Source organism: Ceratotherium simum, chromosome 32 (assembly GCF_057802395.1).
Source record: "Ceratotherium simum simum isolate JZ-2026a chromosome 32, ASM5780239v1, whole genome shotgun sequence".
Classification (NCBI taxonomy): domain Eukaryota; kingdom Metazoa; phylum Chordata; class Mammalia; order Perissodactyla; family Rhinocerotidae; genus Ceratotherium; species Ceratotherium simum.
This window is the reverse complement of record NC_141931.1, coordinates 3,606,590-3,623,473: the sequence shown is the minus strand read 5'-3', so window position 1 is coordinate 3,623,473 and position 16,884 is coordinate 3,606,590. Positions and strand designations below refer to the sequence as shown.

Sequence of the window (16,884 nt, the reverse complement as noted above, 5' to 3'; positions counted from 1 at the left end):
ATACTGGAAGGTCTTCAGGGGCAATAACACACATGGAACTGTCATCTCCTGTGATAACAACACCTTCTTCTAAATTACCTCCTGAAGGACCTGCCTGACGCTCTTCTTGAAGAGATGTCACTCTTTTCAGAAATATGTCCGTGGTGGTTTGCTTGGTTTCTTTCTTTTTTTCATCATATATTTGCTTGTAAGCAGATAATGCACCATCAAACATTCATCTCTTAACAAAAACTTTTTGGTGTTCAGGTCCACGTTTTCACTTTTTTAATAAAAACTATAGTATAGTAAATACACAGCCATTTATTATCAAGTATTACGTACTGTAAGTAATTGTATGTGTTATACTTTCATATGACTGGCAGATACCTTTACACAGCATCACCACAAACACTGGAGTAATTATGTCGCACTACATTACAACATCATTAGGCAATAGCAATTTTTCAGTTCCATCATAATCTTATGGTACCACTGTCATATATGCGGTCCATCATTGACCAAAAAGTCATTATGCGGCACATAACCATATCCTAAAGAACCAGTGAAATCTCTTTACAGGCTCAAGAAGAGTCTCGGAAATACTCTCTGTTTCTGAACTCCTTTGAGCACATTAGGTTAGAAATATCTAAGTCTTAAGGAGATAGGCACTAAACTAAAGACAAGCGGCCTCTATTCAACGTTACATCTCAAACTCTAGTAGGCAACAGAGGGGAAAAATGCCATTTCCAGGTTAAAATATAGAGTTGACCATAGTGATTTTTTAAGTAGTATGATGAACTATTCATATGGCCCAAGGGCTTATCTGGGCATCTTTATCAAAGAAATTCATAAAGAATTGCAAAAGAATAAGAAAACTTTGTAAAATGTCAAGGAATCACTGCAAAATATGCCACTATTGACATGTGACCCTGACCAAATAATATATGCGTGATACCTAACATTTTGTAAATTTTCATTATAGAGTTTGAATGAAAAAAAATTTATAATTGTTATTTTACTTGCAGGACTCTTAATTTTTTAGACAGCGTTTCATTGGAGGTCAAAATGTACTGTCATTAAAAAATAAAAAACATTTTAATGACAAAGTTCTATGTGGCTTTGATCAAAGCTAATTATCAGTCTCTTAAACAGTATTTTCAAATGGCCAGTTTCAAACTTAAACTTAGTCAAATGTCAATGCTCTTACAGTCAGCATGAGAAATAAACTCTATACAATTGCTCCACCTTCTAAATAAAAGAATTTCTACTGTCATAAAATCTGTTTGTAAGTTGTAATATAAAATCTAAAAATTCACGTACTTCAGCCTCAAGGACATATGCCAGGAAGAAAAGTCACGTATACACACAAGATAGACTTCATCCCGATAATAGCCATGGGAAACCTCATCATAAAAGCAAATGTGTGGAGCAGAAGTATGTAATTCAATTCAACTGACTACGCCTAAGGCACAGGAGACGAGCTCAGGCCGGGTGGAGGGCGATGGAAAATGAAGCAGATGAAATGGAGTCGTAAACAAACAAGGTAACTTTCCTCATGGAGCTTACAAACTAGAAAAACGTGTAATTCTCAACTGAAAGATGATTTAGTCTAAGCTAGGAAATACGTTTAAGTGGAATAAAAAGGATACCCATTTTTTAATATGGGAGGGGCACTGTAAACGCGAAGGTCTGGTAAAGTTGAAACTTTCAACACAGTCCTCTCACCCATATCTTTCTCGACATTTGTTGTATGCTCTAGGAAGGAATGTATTCCTCTTAATAAGCTTTACACAAGTATTTTTTATGAATATACATACTTTCTAACATAAATAAACCAAAGCCAAACGAAAATAAAATTTTCCTTATCAAAAAAGTAACAATCCCCGATCTGTATCTTAACTAAAATGATATAATTTCCAGCTTCTAATTAACAGCTCTAAGATGACGTTCATAAAGAGTTAATTCTGCTTAATGTCGAGATGAAAACTATCTGCTAGTCTGTGTGTGTGTTGGGCGGGGAGGATGAGGATTTATCCTATACTATTGAGAGAGCCCAAAGATAGTCTGAAAGTCTATTTTACCATATCACTTTCCTTATTGTCCCTGGCACATCTTTTTTCTTTTTCTTTTTTTTTAAGAAATATGTTTTAGCTTCTTAAGTGAAATACCGATCAACCAGAAATGTTTTTTGTCAACCTCTTTAAGCTATAAAAATTTCATGCACACAAATTGATGAAAGATATCAAAATAGAGTGAAAACATCCAATTTAAATATTTTAGGCATCTTTATTTAAATAAATAAGTTCAGTAAACAGCATTGTAAAAAGTGAACTGTTAAAATTAAAAGGCACTTAAAACAAGAATGTGACTGGTATGAAACAAAACCAGCAACTCCAAGAGTGCGCAGTAAATATACAGTGCTCTGTGACAGCGCTACCCAGAGGAAGAGTCACGTTAAGTGAGAGCTGGTGCGTGAGCCACAAAACAGCCTCACACGTTCACTAAACAGGCAAATTTACAGCTAAAACATCAAAGAGAAAGAACCGATAAAAAAAAAAGTCTTATCTCAAAATTGCAAACAAATACATTAAATGATTAGAAGAGGTGGTAAAAAGCACCAGGCTTCAAACAAAATAAAATGAAATAAATTCACCCAAAGGTCCCCAATTCAGCAAATACCACGTAAATTAAGGCCTTTATGTAAATAATGCTAAATCAAGGACTTTTTTGCAGAAAATTTCCCAATACTTTTATCCAAGGCTTGAATTTATAAAGAGAAGGCATAAAAGTTACCAAGAATAAGTAACTCTTAAAATGGCACACAGGTTTTAAAGCTATGTTTTCCCTTCCTAACACGCTTTTTTCTACGGCATTTGTAGATCAAATATTTCAAAACTATTTTACACCAGCAACTCCCAACATAGTCATCTTTCAGATATGTCATCAGTCATGTCTAATAGGCAAATAGCAAAATAATAAATTTAAAAGAATTCTAAACTAGCTGGCAGGAATTTACTGTGGATTCTGTATAACTGAAAACTGACATATCTGTAAAGCTAAAAATCAGTTTTAACACGTGATTAACAGAAACTCTCATCATACTCATTCCTTTAACTACTGCCGTCCCATCACTCTAGAAACATCACTCGATCCAATAAGAACTTGATTTCAACAGTCCAGGAGGAGAAGGTCAAAAAGGCACAACGTGACCTTAGCTGACAAGGAGAACCATTCTGTCTCAAGTCTTTTGTCAGTCCCTGGATTGATGTTGACATTATTTTCAAAATAATAAATTTTTAAAATTATACATATTATACATTTTCAAAACCTGCACGAGTAACACCACGGTGATACCGCCCTAAAGCTACCTTACTGTGACTACGAAAACTACTACTTTGCATTCAGTGTTGTGAAATTCGCATGGGGAGTGCTCATTTTCCCTCGTACTTCGGATTGACAACAGTTGTCACAGCACTCTTATAAATAGGATTTTCACCCTAAAAAAAAAAGTGAGAAAGATGTTGTTACTCTACTAAAATCATGTAATATTTTTCCATAAAACAATACTGCAAGTTACAGTCATTTTCAGAAGTCATTTCCATTTTATCTGTCCAGATATCACACTCAATTTTTTAAAAGGCTTATTAATGAAAAATGAAAGCTTTGCCCTACAAACAAGTCTAAAGGTGCCCCTGTAGTTTGGCATTATTGATTCTTGAGTCCTTCCTCCACTGGATTTAAGAAAGTCCTCCATAGCAGAGAATGTGCTGTTACGGTTTCTCTCCTTTGAACCGGTTTTGAATGCCTGTCTTAAGGAAGAATTAACTCTTCTGCCATCAACTGCCTGAATCTTAACCCTTTACGGTGCACAGAAGGTGGCTGATAATCAATGGGAACCATGGCTTTCATCTCTGTGAGGGAGGTGTTCTTTCCAAGGCTCTTCCACAAAAGTCACTGATTTAGAGTTCTGGGGTAAGGCCGTCATAGCGTCACTGAGGGGACTGTGACACTATGACACTAAGTCATCCCACCGCCAAATATGCTTAGAATGTTAAGAAAACTAATTATGTTTCTCCATGGAATAACTGTTATTCTTCAATATTGTACTGGTTAAATGTTTTATTTTTATTGCAATACTATTATTTTAGTAAAGAGTACTGAAATAAAGCCTAGTAAATGACTCCAAGCCATAAACAGAAGAGAACTTCCAAGATCCAAAAATAAACTGACAGTGATGTTTTCAAGCAGGAAAATAACACACAACCCCACACTACCATTTTCTAATTCTCTTATGCTAAGTGATACGTTTAAATATCTGCTATAGCTTTCTTTGGTCTCCTGTTTCTACAAACTGAAAGTAGGCTTGAAAGCCAAGTGAGAAATACAGCCAAATAATCCTATATCAGATAAATGAAATTACAGTGAGTACAAATCAAATTAAATAAGTATTAAATAAAAACTTAAAACATTAAGTTTTTAGGCAAAAATTAAGATACTGAAATGCTGTTTAGTTTTATATCTCACTATAGAACCATTTGCAGCGATTTTTAAAAATATTTATAGAAAGCATCTAAACAGCCATTTTCACTTTTAAATTTTATTCATACTTCATTGTAGATTCTATTTGGATCTGGCTTTTATTGTCACAATTTCTGCCCTCTAGGAGGGTACAGTTTGGTGGATGACAAACATGCAAATAAACTTAGGCACTTGGATATAGTACAAAATAGAATTATGTACATAATATGGAAACAGTGTAAGAAAAAAGAAACTGACTGAGAAGATTAGGGATATTTTCATAGTGAAATTGACTATAGATAAAATATTGAAAGGCAAATAGAAACATACACAAAGTGAAAATTCACATGCAAAGTCAAGGTGTAGGGAAAAGAATGGGACGTTTATGTAGAAATACATATAGTACCGAAAAGGGGGCATGTGCGAGGGTATGTTTCGAGGCGGGGGGAAGGGAAAGGAGACAAGAAAGGAGCCAGTGCCGAGTCACCAAAGGTCCCGTGTGCCCTGATAACGAGAATGAACTTTAGCCTGCAGATGGAGATCACTGAGGGAAAGCACAGCACGTGAGGGCTGACCCTGCAAGACACCAAGTAGACCACTGAGGTTTCAGCTCAGCAGCTGGGCTGAACACCAAGGAAAACAGGACAACACCACACAGTAGCCCCACCCCCACCCACCCCACAAAACACAACCTGACCACTCATTTCAGAAACCTGGAGGAACTCAGGATCCGCAGACACAAACATTACATAATCTGGGCGATAAAAATCATATAGGATGTCTGAGCTCTCACCCAAATGGAGCTAATCCAGTGTTATACGGACACCACAGCAGACATCTCACAATGGAGACAAGAAACCAGATCCCAGCAACCACATGCTTGACAAGGTACACAGCACAAATAAGTCATACTCTATTTCCACCGTCCTATCTGCACATGAGGCTAGTACTACCCATTGTTTCAAACATGATGGCAAAATAAATTACCATTTAAGTAAGTTTCTTTAAAATAATGCATTAAATAAATCTAATATTTAATACTTAAGAATTGTAAGGGAAGTACAAAAAAGAAAAAACACCTAAGTTATTGATGAGTCCAAAGTACAATTTAAACAGTAGAACTTACCTTTGGAGAAAAGTTTGCCTTTTCATATACACAAACATTTACATTCATTATTTCAAAGTCCATCCAAACAAAAGTTGAACATGCAAGGTTAGAGGTAAAATTAAACTATCCACATTAGGCATCATTATAAATGGAGGTCAACTACAATAACTCATATTAGTTTCCATTGTTCAGAGTGCAGCCCCACCCCATCCCAACAAAAAGCAAAGCCTATTTAAACGAAGAAAACAGGGTTAAATTCAGAAATGAAGTCCTCTGTACTCAGTAAAATGCCATCCCTGTGTTCACTCTGGAATGGCTGACAGTGGTGGCCGCAGTCTCTATAATATAAACAGATATACAATGCACAACTGTGGGAGACCAGGGATCCTCATTTGAATTTGCATAACAATTTTTTCAATCCACTTCAACAACCTAAAGTTGATAACTTGATTTTTTTAAATGTACCTACATGGTAGTCTTACGTTCTGAAATAATTACAGTGCTTGCCCTTTATCCGAAATATGTTAATGACATAATTGATTGGCAAACCTTGGTTCCATATCAGAAAAGTGCTCTACAATCCATAATATGTTTTAATTTCCTGATGCTCATTCATTAATTTCTGTCATTTATTTCTACTTTAACTCTTCTTCAGAAAACATCTAATAACATGTAGCTGTTACTTTGCCTGGATTTTACTAATGAATAAAGAAATTTTTATCAAACTTTTGCTTCTTGAATTATCCAAAATGTTTATTTTGGCTGAAGAATTTTTTAGCCAAAAATCAGGTTAACAATATAAACATTAAGTCTCACTATTAATTACTGATAATTTACTTCAAAGTATAATTAAATGTACAGCAAAGGTGAAAATTTCACCTTTCGGTAGGACATACCGAAATTTTTCTCATATGAGAAGTAACCATATGAAATTGTCAATTTTGACTGTTATTGACCCACCGAATAAAAAAGGAAAGAAAGAAAAAAATCCCAGTAAATCAGTTTCTTTCTAAAAATGACTTTCTGGAAAATAGCAGGTGAGAAAGCGAAGACTGTGTCCAGTCTCAGTCAGACTCACAGGAAATGTATCAGCCACCCGCTATGGAGCTGACTAGGATTTTCTTCCATCAAATTAAACTTTGCATTTCAAAAGTCTTAAAATCTGCTTAAAAACAAAAGAAAAATCTGACAAGTAACAGTTTCTAATGTTATGGGTACTTCCTATATCTCTTAAAACTATTAAACATTCCTGTATTTTAAGATCTTATTTGTTACTATTTCATGAGTACACTCCCAGTAGGGTAAACAAAACAAGCAAGACTGCAGTGTTGGTTTCCATGCAATCAAGTGATTTCCCCGTTACAATGTTTGCCAGCGCAGCAGTGTTACTTGAGGTTACAAGGAATGTCAACAAGCTATAATTCCCCATAGAGAGTGATCTACCTCTTCCTAACAGGTAACAGAGTCTCCTAAAGATTCGTGACTGCTACAGCACAATGCAGCAGATAGGAACATGAACCCTGGCGCCCAGCTGCCTGGGGCTGAATCTCAGCGCTTCCACTGACCAGCCATGGGAACATGGTCAAGTTACCGAACCTTCTGTGGCTCACTCTTCTCACATGTGAATTAAGAACAAAAGTAGCTGGGAAAGGAAAGATGAGTTCTGGATTACCAGTCAGGAGATTCTGTTCTAATCACAACCTTTTTATCAGAGTTTTAGGGGCTTACATGATTATATTAAAATATGCTAGAAGCATTTCATGAACATTCAGATATAAGAAAGAATCCTGCTCACTACTGATAAAAGAGAAAATGATAAATTTGTTATCCAGGGAAAACAAACATTCTCCAAAATAACTTAGAGAATAAGATAAGCAAGCCTTATTACAACTATGAAATTTTCAACTAAGTTTTTATTTAGAACTGTAATAGGACTTTTCTCTTTAAAGTTTTTTATCTAAAGAAGTTCAATGTTAGCTTTGAATATTAGAATCATTCAATAACTAATGAGAAAAATATATATATATACACATATAAATAAAAGGTCTTCCGGTTTTTAATGGAATTTCAAAGTACAACTAAGAACTAAAGAATTTCAAGATATTTCTAGAACCAATAACAATAATATTGTTGTTATATATCATTGTATATTATATAAATGTTATATCAGGTTACATTTTTCTATTTTGCAATTTAGATTTCACGTTCACTTTTCACTACTTCACCGTAAAACTTACATGTACTAATTGTTATATAAGGATAATACCGCCTAAAGCATTAAGACTGTAGTGAGAATTATAACCGACAGGCTGATTTCATACACTGTAGTTCATTAGCCAAAAACAACCACACCATACAACAGACATTACTACTGACTGCCCGTTAAAGCTAGGAAACACTACAGTGCAGGGAGGTGAAGGGACTCACTAAGCGGAAGAACCGGGATTTGACCCGAGGTCTGTCCGACCACAAAGCACGTTCTCTGTTCACTACAGCACAGCTGCTGCTTCTATACCATAAAGCTTATTTTAAGGCCCTTCTCAACACTAACTCTAAATGAACACACAAAAAGAAAAGCCATAATATAGCCATATAAACAAAGCCAGACTTTAAAAAAAGAGCAATAGTGATAAAGGACACACAGTGCAGTAAAAAAGGATAAAAGTTCACATGCAAAGACAGAAAATGAAAGAAAATACGAACGGCAACTTAGAGACCAGCTTTACGTCCATAGTTTGGATTCTTGAAATTATTAATAGGACTCTTGTAAATCGGATTTTCTTGCTAAAGTAAAAGAAATAGTTTCTATTGATTTCATCAGAAAAAAATTGACATGTATGGTGTTTAAACACTATAAAAGAGAATTTTCACTATTTTACTACTTCTACACTTCTGAAATTTACTATTTTTTTAAAAACCCAAGCAAATTTTAGTAGAATGCAAATGGTTAAAATTCATTTACAATTTAAAAATACTGAAGATTGTCATTGCCTTCTTGTATCAAAAGATGAATACACGAGGACCAACATTTGGCCACCCCACCCTGACTCCACATTTCAAAGCACTAAATGCTAGCACAAACTTTCAGTCACTTATAGCTTTAAAATTTTTTATAAAGCAAAGTCTATTGAGTTATAATTTGCAGAAAGTAAATTATACCCTTCTTAAGTATAGAGTTCCATGAATTCTCAAATGTATAAACACACCCACAATTAAGATCATCCCAAGAAGATCCCTCATGCCCCTTTCTCCCTCCCCACTACTACCCCTAGAAACCAGTGATGTGATTTCTGCCCCTATAGTTTTGCCTTTTCCAGATTGTTATATAAATGGAATCATACAGTACGTAGCTTTTTGAGTCTGGCTGCTTTCCACTTAAGGTTCTTTGTTGGGGGAAAAAAAAGAGAGAGAGAAGCTTTCCACTGAATAGCTTGCTACACAGATAACGGTATTTGGGATTCTATTTTACATGAGATGAAAAGGCAAAAGAGCAGATTTAAGATCAAAATTATTAAGCAAATAAAAATATTGACCACAATGACCAGAAGACACATTCTTAAAATATTTTATCTTAATGGGATGTATTTAACATGTTTTCTGTTTTTCACTAAATGCAAGTTCTCTGAATAATGAACTTTTGAGGAATAAAATATTTAAAGAGGACTTGAACAATCAGTTTTAGAGTTAATAAACCAAGTCTTAGAAGTGTGACATTTACTTTACGAACCACTTTACTTTTTAAATGTTTTGCAACTTACCGTGTCCCATTTGGCATTCATTTTCTCCTTTTCAAATTTGGCAAACTCCCTTCTGTCATGAATTATCATTAAAAGCTTCCAAATCAGCAGCAATGCAAGGCCAATGAGAACAATTCCAGCAACCACACCAGCTACAATAGGAATGATGTCTGGACCAGTGGGGCACTCTGTGCAGTAAGAAGGAAAGAACGAGCACATGAGGGATCAACACGTGCAAAGTAAAGAGGGCTGGGTGGTCTCATAAAAACACATTGGAATAAAAATGCAAGACAAGCGAACATCTACTCTCCCAAAGAGTCTATAAAAAGAGGCTAGAACTAACAAGTGAGTTTACACGGCCACAGGAGTAGGATCAATAAACAAAAAGCACATGTATTTCCATACACTACATAGAAATTTATTTCTACATACTGGAAATTAAAATTTAGAAAAGAGCATCTTCTACTATAGCATCAAAAATCATGAAATACTTATGTGTAATCTAACAAAATATGTGCAATATTTGTATGCTAAAAATTACTGAACACTGATGAAGGAAATCAAAGAAGACCTGAATAAATGGGGAGACATTTCACATTCATGGATTGGAAGGCTCAGTATTGTTAAGATGTCAGTTCTCCACCACCTTGATCTGTAAACTCAATGCAATCTCAATCAAAATCCTGGCAGGATTTTTGTAGATATCAGTAAGTTAATTCTAAAATGTACAAGGAAGGCAGAGAACCAGGAAAGTGTTTCAAAACACTCTTGGAAAAGAACAAAGTTGGACACCTCACATCACCAGATTTCAAGACCAGCTATAAAGCGACAGTAACTGAGACAATGTGGTATTGGCTAAAGGACAGATGCACAGACTAATGAAACAGAATAAAGAGTCAGAAATAAGCCCGCACATATGAGGTCACCTGATTTTCAACACAGGTGGAGAAAGGTCAGTCTTTCAACAAATGGTACCAGAACTATTGGACACATACATGCAAAAAACTGGACCTCACTCCATATACTAAGATTAACTCAAAATGGGTTACAGACCTAAACGAAAAATCAAACTATAAAACTTCTAGAAGAAAACACAGGAGAAAAATCCTTACGAATGTGAGTTAGGCAGAGAGTTCTTAGATACAATAGTAATAGCAAGATCCATAAAAGAAAAACTTGGTAAATTGTAGTTCATTAAAATTAAAGCTCCTGGTCTTCAAAAAACACTGTTAAGAAAATGAAAAGACAAGGAGGCATAGGCTGGGAGGCAATACTAGCAAAACACTTATCTGAAAATGCAAAACAGTACAGAGACTTTAAAAAAGTTTGGCTGTTTCTTATAAAGTTAAACATATGCTTACCCTGTGCCCCCCAAATCCATTCCTAACATCTATCCAAAAGAAATGAAAATTTAGTTTCCACAAAAACCTGTACACAAATGTAGAAAATTCCAAAGAATATACAAAAAAAGCACCTAGACAGACCAAGATAAAAACATTTCCTCTTCTGAGAAGCTGAACAAATTCACACTTTATAATATCCTTTAACAAATGATCTTTCCCAGAATCCAAGCCTAAACCAAGCTCAGATTTAAACACCATCAACGATGCCACACCTCCTGTCGGCACCTGCTGAATGCAGGCACAAGCTACGCGCTGTGTGTGATTCCTGCCTGGGATCTTCAAACTCTCCACTCGTAACACCTAACACTTGCTTTCTCCTCCTCCCTTATTTCTTATGTGGTTAATTAAATACTATTTTATGCTTTGAGAGATTAAAAATATCCCAATTTGAACCTAAAATAATCAAGCTGGATATTAGGGAAACTGCCAATAGGCCTAAGTAGTAGAAACAAGACAGAAAAGAAAATGGAAAACATTATGAAATGATCAAACCTGGAGTCTCCACAACGTGAACAATGGCCTCGTTGTTCCCGTTCACTGAGTACGTGAAATAGAACCAGCAATCGTCCACATCCTTCTCCTTACAGTGGGACAGGGGATCAACCTGGCCTGGCTGAGGTAATTTGTCCCGATTTTCAACCTTGGTAATGTTGAAATGTGAACATTCCTGGGCGCATGTGTCTTTCTTTTCTCCTTTATTGAAGGCTCTGCACTGAACACATTCTCTTAAAACAAAAATTATTAGATTTAAAATTTATTACTTAAAATAAATATTCACTTAAAGATTATTTCATGTGCTATACTCAAATTTGACCAAATTAAACCAAGAGCTATGAAAGAAGATCTGATTAAATGGAGAGGTATATAACATTTCTAGATGGGAAAACTAAATATAAAGATACTAGTTTCTCAAGTGAAATTATAGGGTTATTACAGTTCAAACCAAAATTACAAAAAAGAAATAAAAGAGTAGTAAAACAAAACTAGCGAGCCCTGGTGGTCTAGTGGTTAAGATTTGGCGCTTTCATGGCCGTGGCCTGGGGTCATCTCCCAGTCAGGGAGCCACACAACCTATCTGTCGGGCGTCACACTGTGGCAGCTGCGTGTTGCTGGGATGCTGAAATCTCTGCCATCAGTGTTCCAAATACCGGCAGGGGCACCCATGGTGGACAGGTTTCAGCTGAGCTTCCAGACTAAGAGACTAGGAAGAAGGACCTGGTCACCCACTTCCAAAAACAATGGCCGTGAAAACCCTGTGAACAGCAGTGGAGCTTCCTTGTCTGATACAGCACCAGAAGGTGAGAGGATGGCGTAGAAAGACTGGGCAGGGTTCTGCTCTGCTGTCCACAGGGTACCCAGAGCCGAAATCCACTCCACCACACTAACAACAAAAAATAAAACTAGCCCTATCAGACACTACATAAATATAATATAAAACCAAAATAATTCAAACAATGTGTTGCTGGTACAATAATAGTTCTTTCAAGGGGCAAAACTCAATTTTGTTTAGTTTAGTCATAAGATAGTAATTAAGCAATTGATAATGCTAATTTAACAAAAGTTACCACATGGATTTAATTACATAGCAAATTCAGATACAAAATAATGGTACCAGTCTCATATAGCACACTTCAATATCACACGACAGACGCTAGCTACTGAGTTTTAAAGAGCAGGTTTCAGTGGCAGGTATTTTATTTACAGTATAACCTGATATCGGCACTGTTCTGGTTCTAGCGATAATACATCGCCAAGTCAACAGACAGCAAATATCAACTATTTCAAGCAATGAGAAAATACTTACTTGTGCTCAGCACAGACGCCAAGGCAGGTCTGACACATCTCACAAGTTGGCCCCTGAAACTTAGGGTCTGTGCACTTACAGGCGCCACACTCACAGATGCCCCGGCCATTGCAGATCTGGCCATTGGTGGCCATGCAGGAAGTCGTGTCCAGAGAACAGTCGCACGCACTGCCAGTGTAGTTGGGGTTGCATTCACACACACGACACTTGCAAACACCATTTCCTGCAATTAAAAATACCATTTCTCATAACAAAGGTAAAAATATAAAATCACAGCATTGATTTTAAAGTAAAAATAAGCAATAATGGTGGAAGAAAGTGTATCTAAGGGATGGACTGACCCACAATGCTGCCCTTTTCCTATTTATTCTCCAAGCAGTCCTAACATTTTTTATGGTATTAGATGGGATCACATTTTGTAACCATTTTCAGACCCCTTTCTCACCTCCACAAATTAAGCCATTGGATCTATCACAGTTGAAATTATCACACTCGCAGAATTTGCCAGAATAAATTTCATTTGTATTATCCCTCTTCCTACACACACACTGTCCACAGACACACTCTCCATTGTTGCTGCAGATTTCTGAACTGTTCTCCTTCCTGCAGTAAGCGTCCATATCCTCACTGTTCACTTCATCTGTGCTACATTCACAATGTCGGCCAACACGCCCCTCGTTGCACCTACAGAAGAGTCCAAAATGTCAATCACATAAAATAAAATAATTTAACATAAGTCATACTGTGAAAAAGACTGTGCGAGAAAATAAGACTACGAACAATTCCTTCAAGCTACAATTATATCACATGGAGCGTTCACGGCACACGTCACAGACATGTACAAATGTGTACACATGCACACATCACACCAGCCACTCAAGTTCATATGGAATATATGCAGGGGCCTAGGAAAAAATCTTCTGATCAAGATGAAAATACAATCTAGCAATGAACAGGTAAACAAAACATTGGAAACATAGGATAAACTTATTTTTAAAGAGTATATTAGTTATGTTTTCAAATAATATGCTATTATATTTGCTATTATAGGTGAAATATCTCTAAATTTAAAGCAATGATCCAATTGTTAACCCAAAAAAAGTACAATAAACACATCCCAAAAAGTGTATGGAAGTTGAAGAAAAACATTATTGAGCATATCATTTGAAAATATAACTAACATACTGTTTAAAAATAAATTTATCCTACGAGTCCAGACTTTTCAGACACACTGTGTATTTTTAGAACACCTAACGCTTACAGACACTGGACACACTAATTCTCGTAAATATACAAAGGGAAGGAAGATAATCTTTTTAGTTAAATGATATTTTACTAAAAATGGATCTACATGACTCAGTCAGGATATGTACAGCACGGAGAGTAAAAATGTAACATTTAATTGTTATTTGGAATAGACAGCTAATATTACAATGGCAAAATACAGCCATTTATTTTTCTCATGATTAAAAACATTTCAAAGCCTAGTCCTTTGGGGCTGACACATAGATCAAAATACTCTCCCCTCCTCCTAACCTTTTAAGGAGAAAGCTGTATTTAGAGTATGTTCAGTTTTATTTTTTTTTTTTATAATTTTATTTATTTATTTTTTCCCCCCTAAAGCCCCAGTAGATAGTTGTATGTCATAGCTGCACATCGTTCTAGTTGCTGTATGCGGGACGTGGCATCAGCATGGCCGGAGAAGTGGTGTGTCGGTTCGCGCCCGGGATCCGAACCTGGGCCGCCAGCAGCGGAGCGCGCGCACTTAACCACTAAGCCACGGGGCTGGCCCTCAGTTTTATTTTTTAATTGAAAAGTTACCAGAATATGAAAATAAAATTTAAAATAATTTGATTAAAGTTTTGTTAGCAGTGGATTCTGTGTTCTGAAAATACTGTTTTGTTTTTCTTTTTTGGTGAAGAAGATTGGCCCTGAGCTAACATCTGTGCCAATCTTCCTCTATTTTGTATGTGGGACGCCACCACAGCATGACTTGATGAGCAGTGTGTGGGTCCGCGCCCAGGATCCAAACCTGTGAACCCCAGGCCACTGAAGCAAAGTGTGCAAACTTAACCACTACGCCACTGGGCCGGCCTCAATATTATTTTCTTTTTAATTTTACAAAATAACTTATTTTTTAAAAATTATTCCAACAATGTAAATGTAGTACAAAGGGAATATCCTTTATTGCTTCCTAATTCCATTTCCCAGTTAAATCACCACTACAAGTTTGATATATCTTTCCAAAGCATTTTTCTATACACATATTCTATATAAGCTTATTTAGCTCTGGAGAATTCAGATTGCTATTATATGAGAAAAAAACCCAAATGCTATCGTAAGTTTGTTAAATATACGTCTTGGATGGCTATAAAAGCTTTTATTTTAGAGTAAAGAGCAGTTTTCTTAGGAAAAAAAAGGCAGGGAAGAACTCTCTATAAATATCACACGCAAGATCATCACATTGATTTTGTGGTGAGCAATAGTGGTTGGAATAAATGATTTACTTGCTCCAAATAGAGAGATTTTCTCTGGGTGTCCCAAAACACAGCCTGCCTGTAACTGTCTAAGGCTATACACCTCTCTGTGCTTCTCCCCCAGCCTCCACTTACCTGCATGCCCCACACTCAAACGTGCCATTCCCTTCGTGACACCTGGGGCTGCTGGGGATGCCCTCGCTCTGGCATTCACACTCACAGATGAACTGAAGAATAATCTCCACCTCTTCAGTGAAGCCCAGAGGCTTAATTTTAATGGTCTCAGAATTCTTATTTGGACATTTATTTGAAGTTATGCTAATTTCAAATTGAACCTTGAAGGAAAAAAAAGATTAAGTTAACAACTAAACAATTTAAATCTACTAAAAAATATTTCAAAAAGCTATTCATTTCTTTTATTGTTTCTCAAATTATAAAGTAAGTTGCTTAAAACAAGCCATTTTTTCTTTTCTTCAGAAAATGTTTATACAACATACCTCATCTCCAATGGAAATATTGGAGCATTTTCTTCCATTTTCCCCTGTTCCATTCACCCCATTCTTACAGTAAGATTTGTAATTTATTGTTACTCCTTCTGGCAATTTGCTGTTTTCCAAAATGACTTCTGAGGAAAGGGACTAAAAGAAAAGCTAATTAGACATAGGAAAGGCAAACAAGATGCTACTATGAAATAAACTGAATGCATAAAACCAGTGGGTGAAATGAACTGTTAAGAAAACAATATCATTTAAATAAAATATTTAAAGCCAAATCCTGAGTGAACAGAAAACAGAGAACCCAGAGAAACAGGTTCTAATTAATAAGGATCAATTCTTCAAAAGAATGTACATGATTGAAAGAGTTAAGAGTATTTGTATTTTAATTACTGAGCTAAAACATTACTGATCATACAGCACAGAGGCCGTACGAGGAGTGCTGAGAACTCGGAACAAACATTCTTTCCCCATTGGCAACATGCTCTGCTCTGGCCCCACCACCGCCAGCTGAGTAGGGACTGAAGTCAACAATCTACCATACCATCTGGGAACAAATGTGCTTGGGAGCCACTGCAGCCCTGGCCAAAAAAACAAACCAAAAACCCCAAGTAGGAAGGATTCAAGCCAGTGCTTTTTCTGAATATAAGACCACTCAGGACAAATGGAGAAAGCTGCAACGGCGAACTCTCTCTGTTCCCACGCCCTACAATGCAGATGGGAGTTAGGAAAACATTTAAGATAGTCTATGAAGTCAGAGAACAGCTATGCAGAAGACATGTAACAACTGAATCTTGAAAATCTTTGTAAAAACCTCTCTCTCTCAAGTAGGATCTTTCCAAAACATTTTGGGAACCCCTGGCACAAGGTAAAAAATATCTAAAATTCGACCTGTCAAAGGGTTGAGGGGTGGAGGCGGTGTATGCAGCACACAATGGTTACCATAATACCACAAATGCTGCGGATTACTTAAAATGATTATTCACCACTGCTTAATGAGGATCCCTACATGTACTCTGAATTAAGCTCTAGATGGAGAAAACAATTCCTCTTTAATTTCAACTGAACTTCCTTCCATGTGTGGGGGGAAAAATCTTATAAATCTTTTTAAGATAGGTAAGTCATATATATATTTACATTCATATATATTTTATGGTACATGTATATATGAGTGTTTGTGTATCTCTTGAGAACAGAAAACTATATCCTCTAAATACACAGCAAGAGAAGAATCGGCAAAAAAGTGTTTCCAGCACAATTCACCAAAATAGATGAATCTATAAAGGATACTTTGGGGAGGAAAAAGAAGATTGAGGTAATCCTATAAATCTAAATGTAAGTTATGTTGCACACTTGCTTTCCAA

General features: G+C 36.1%; 1 protein-coding gene across 1 annotated transcript in view; it reads right to left on the bottom strand.

Annotated features, from left to right (window-relative positions):
• Positions 1-2,245: 2,245 nt before the first annotated feature.
• The window catches only part of ITGB1 (integrin subunit beta 1), a 46,718-nt gene continuing 32,079 nt past the window's right edge, over positions 2,246-16,884 (bottom strand). Inside the window, exons 10-16 of the mRNA XM_087420641.1 lie at positions 15,524-15,664; positions 15,162-15,361; positions 12,995-13,233; positions 12,550-12,772; positions 11,238-11,470; positions 9,364-9,530; positions 2,246-3,476 (exon numbers count right to left, since the gene is read on the bottom strand). Of these exons, the coding sequence (XP_087276767.1) occupies positions 3,411-3,476; positions 9,364-9,530; positions 11,238-11,470; positions 12,550-12,772; positions 12,995-13,233; positions 15,162-15,361; positions 15,524-15,664 (1,269 nt within the window). The 3' untranslated portion in view covers positions 2,246-3,410. The remainder of the gene's footprint in view (positions 3,477-9,363; positions 9,531-11,237; positions 11,471-12,549; positions 12,773-12,994; positions 13,234-15,161; positions 15,362-15,523; positions 15,665-16,884) is intronic.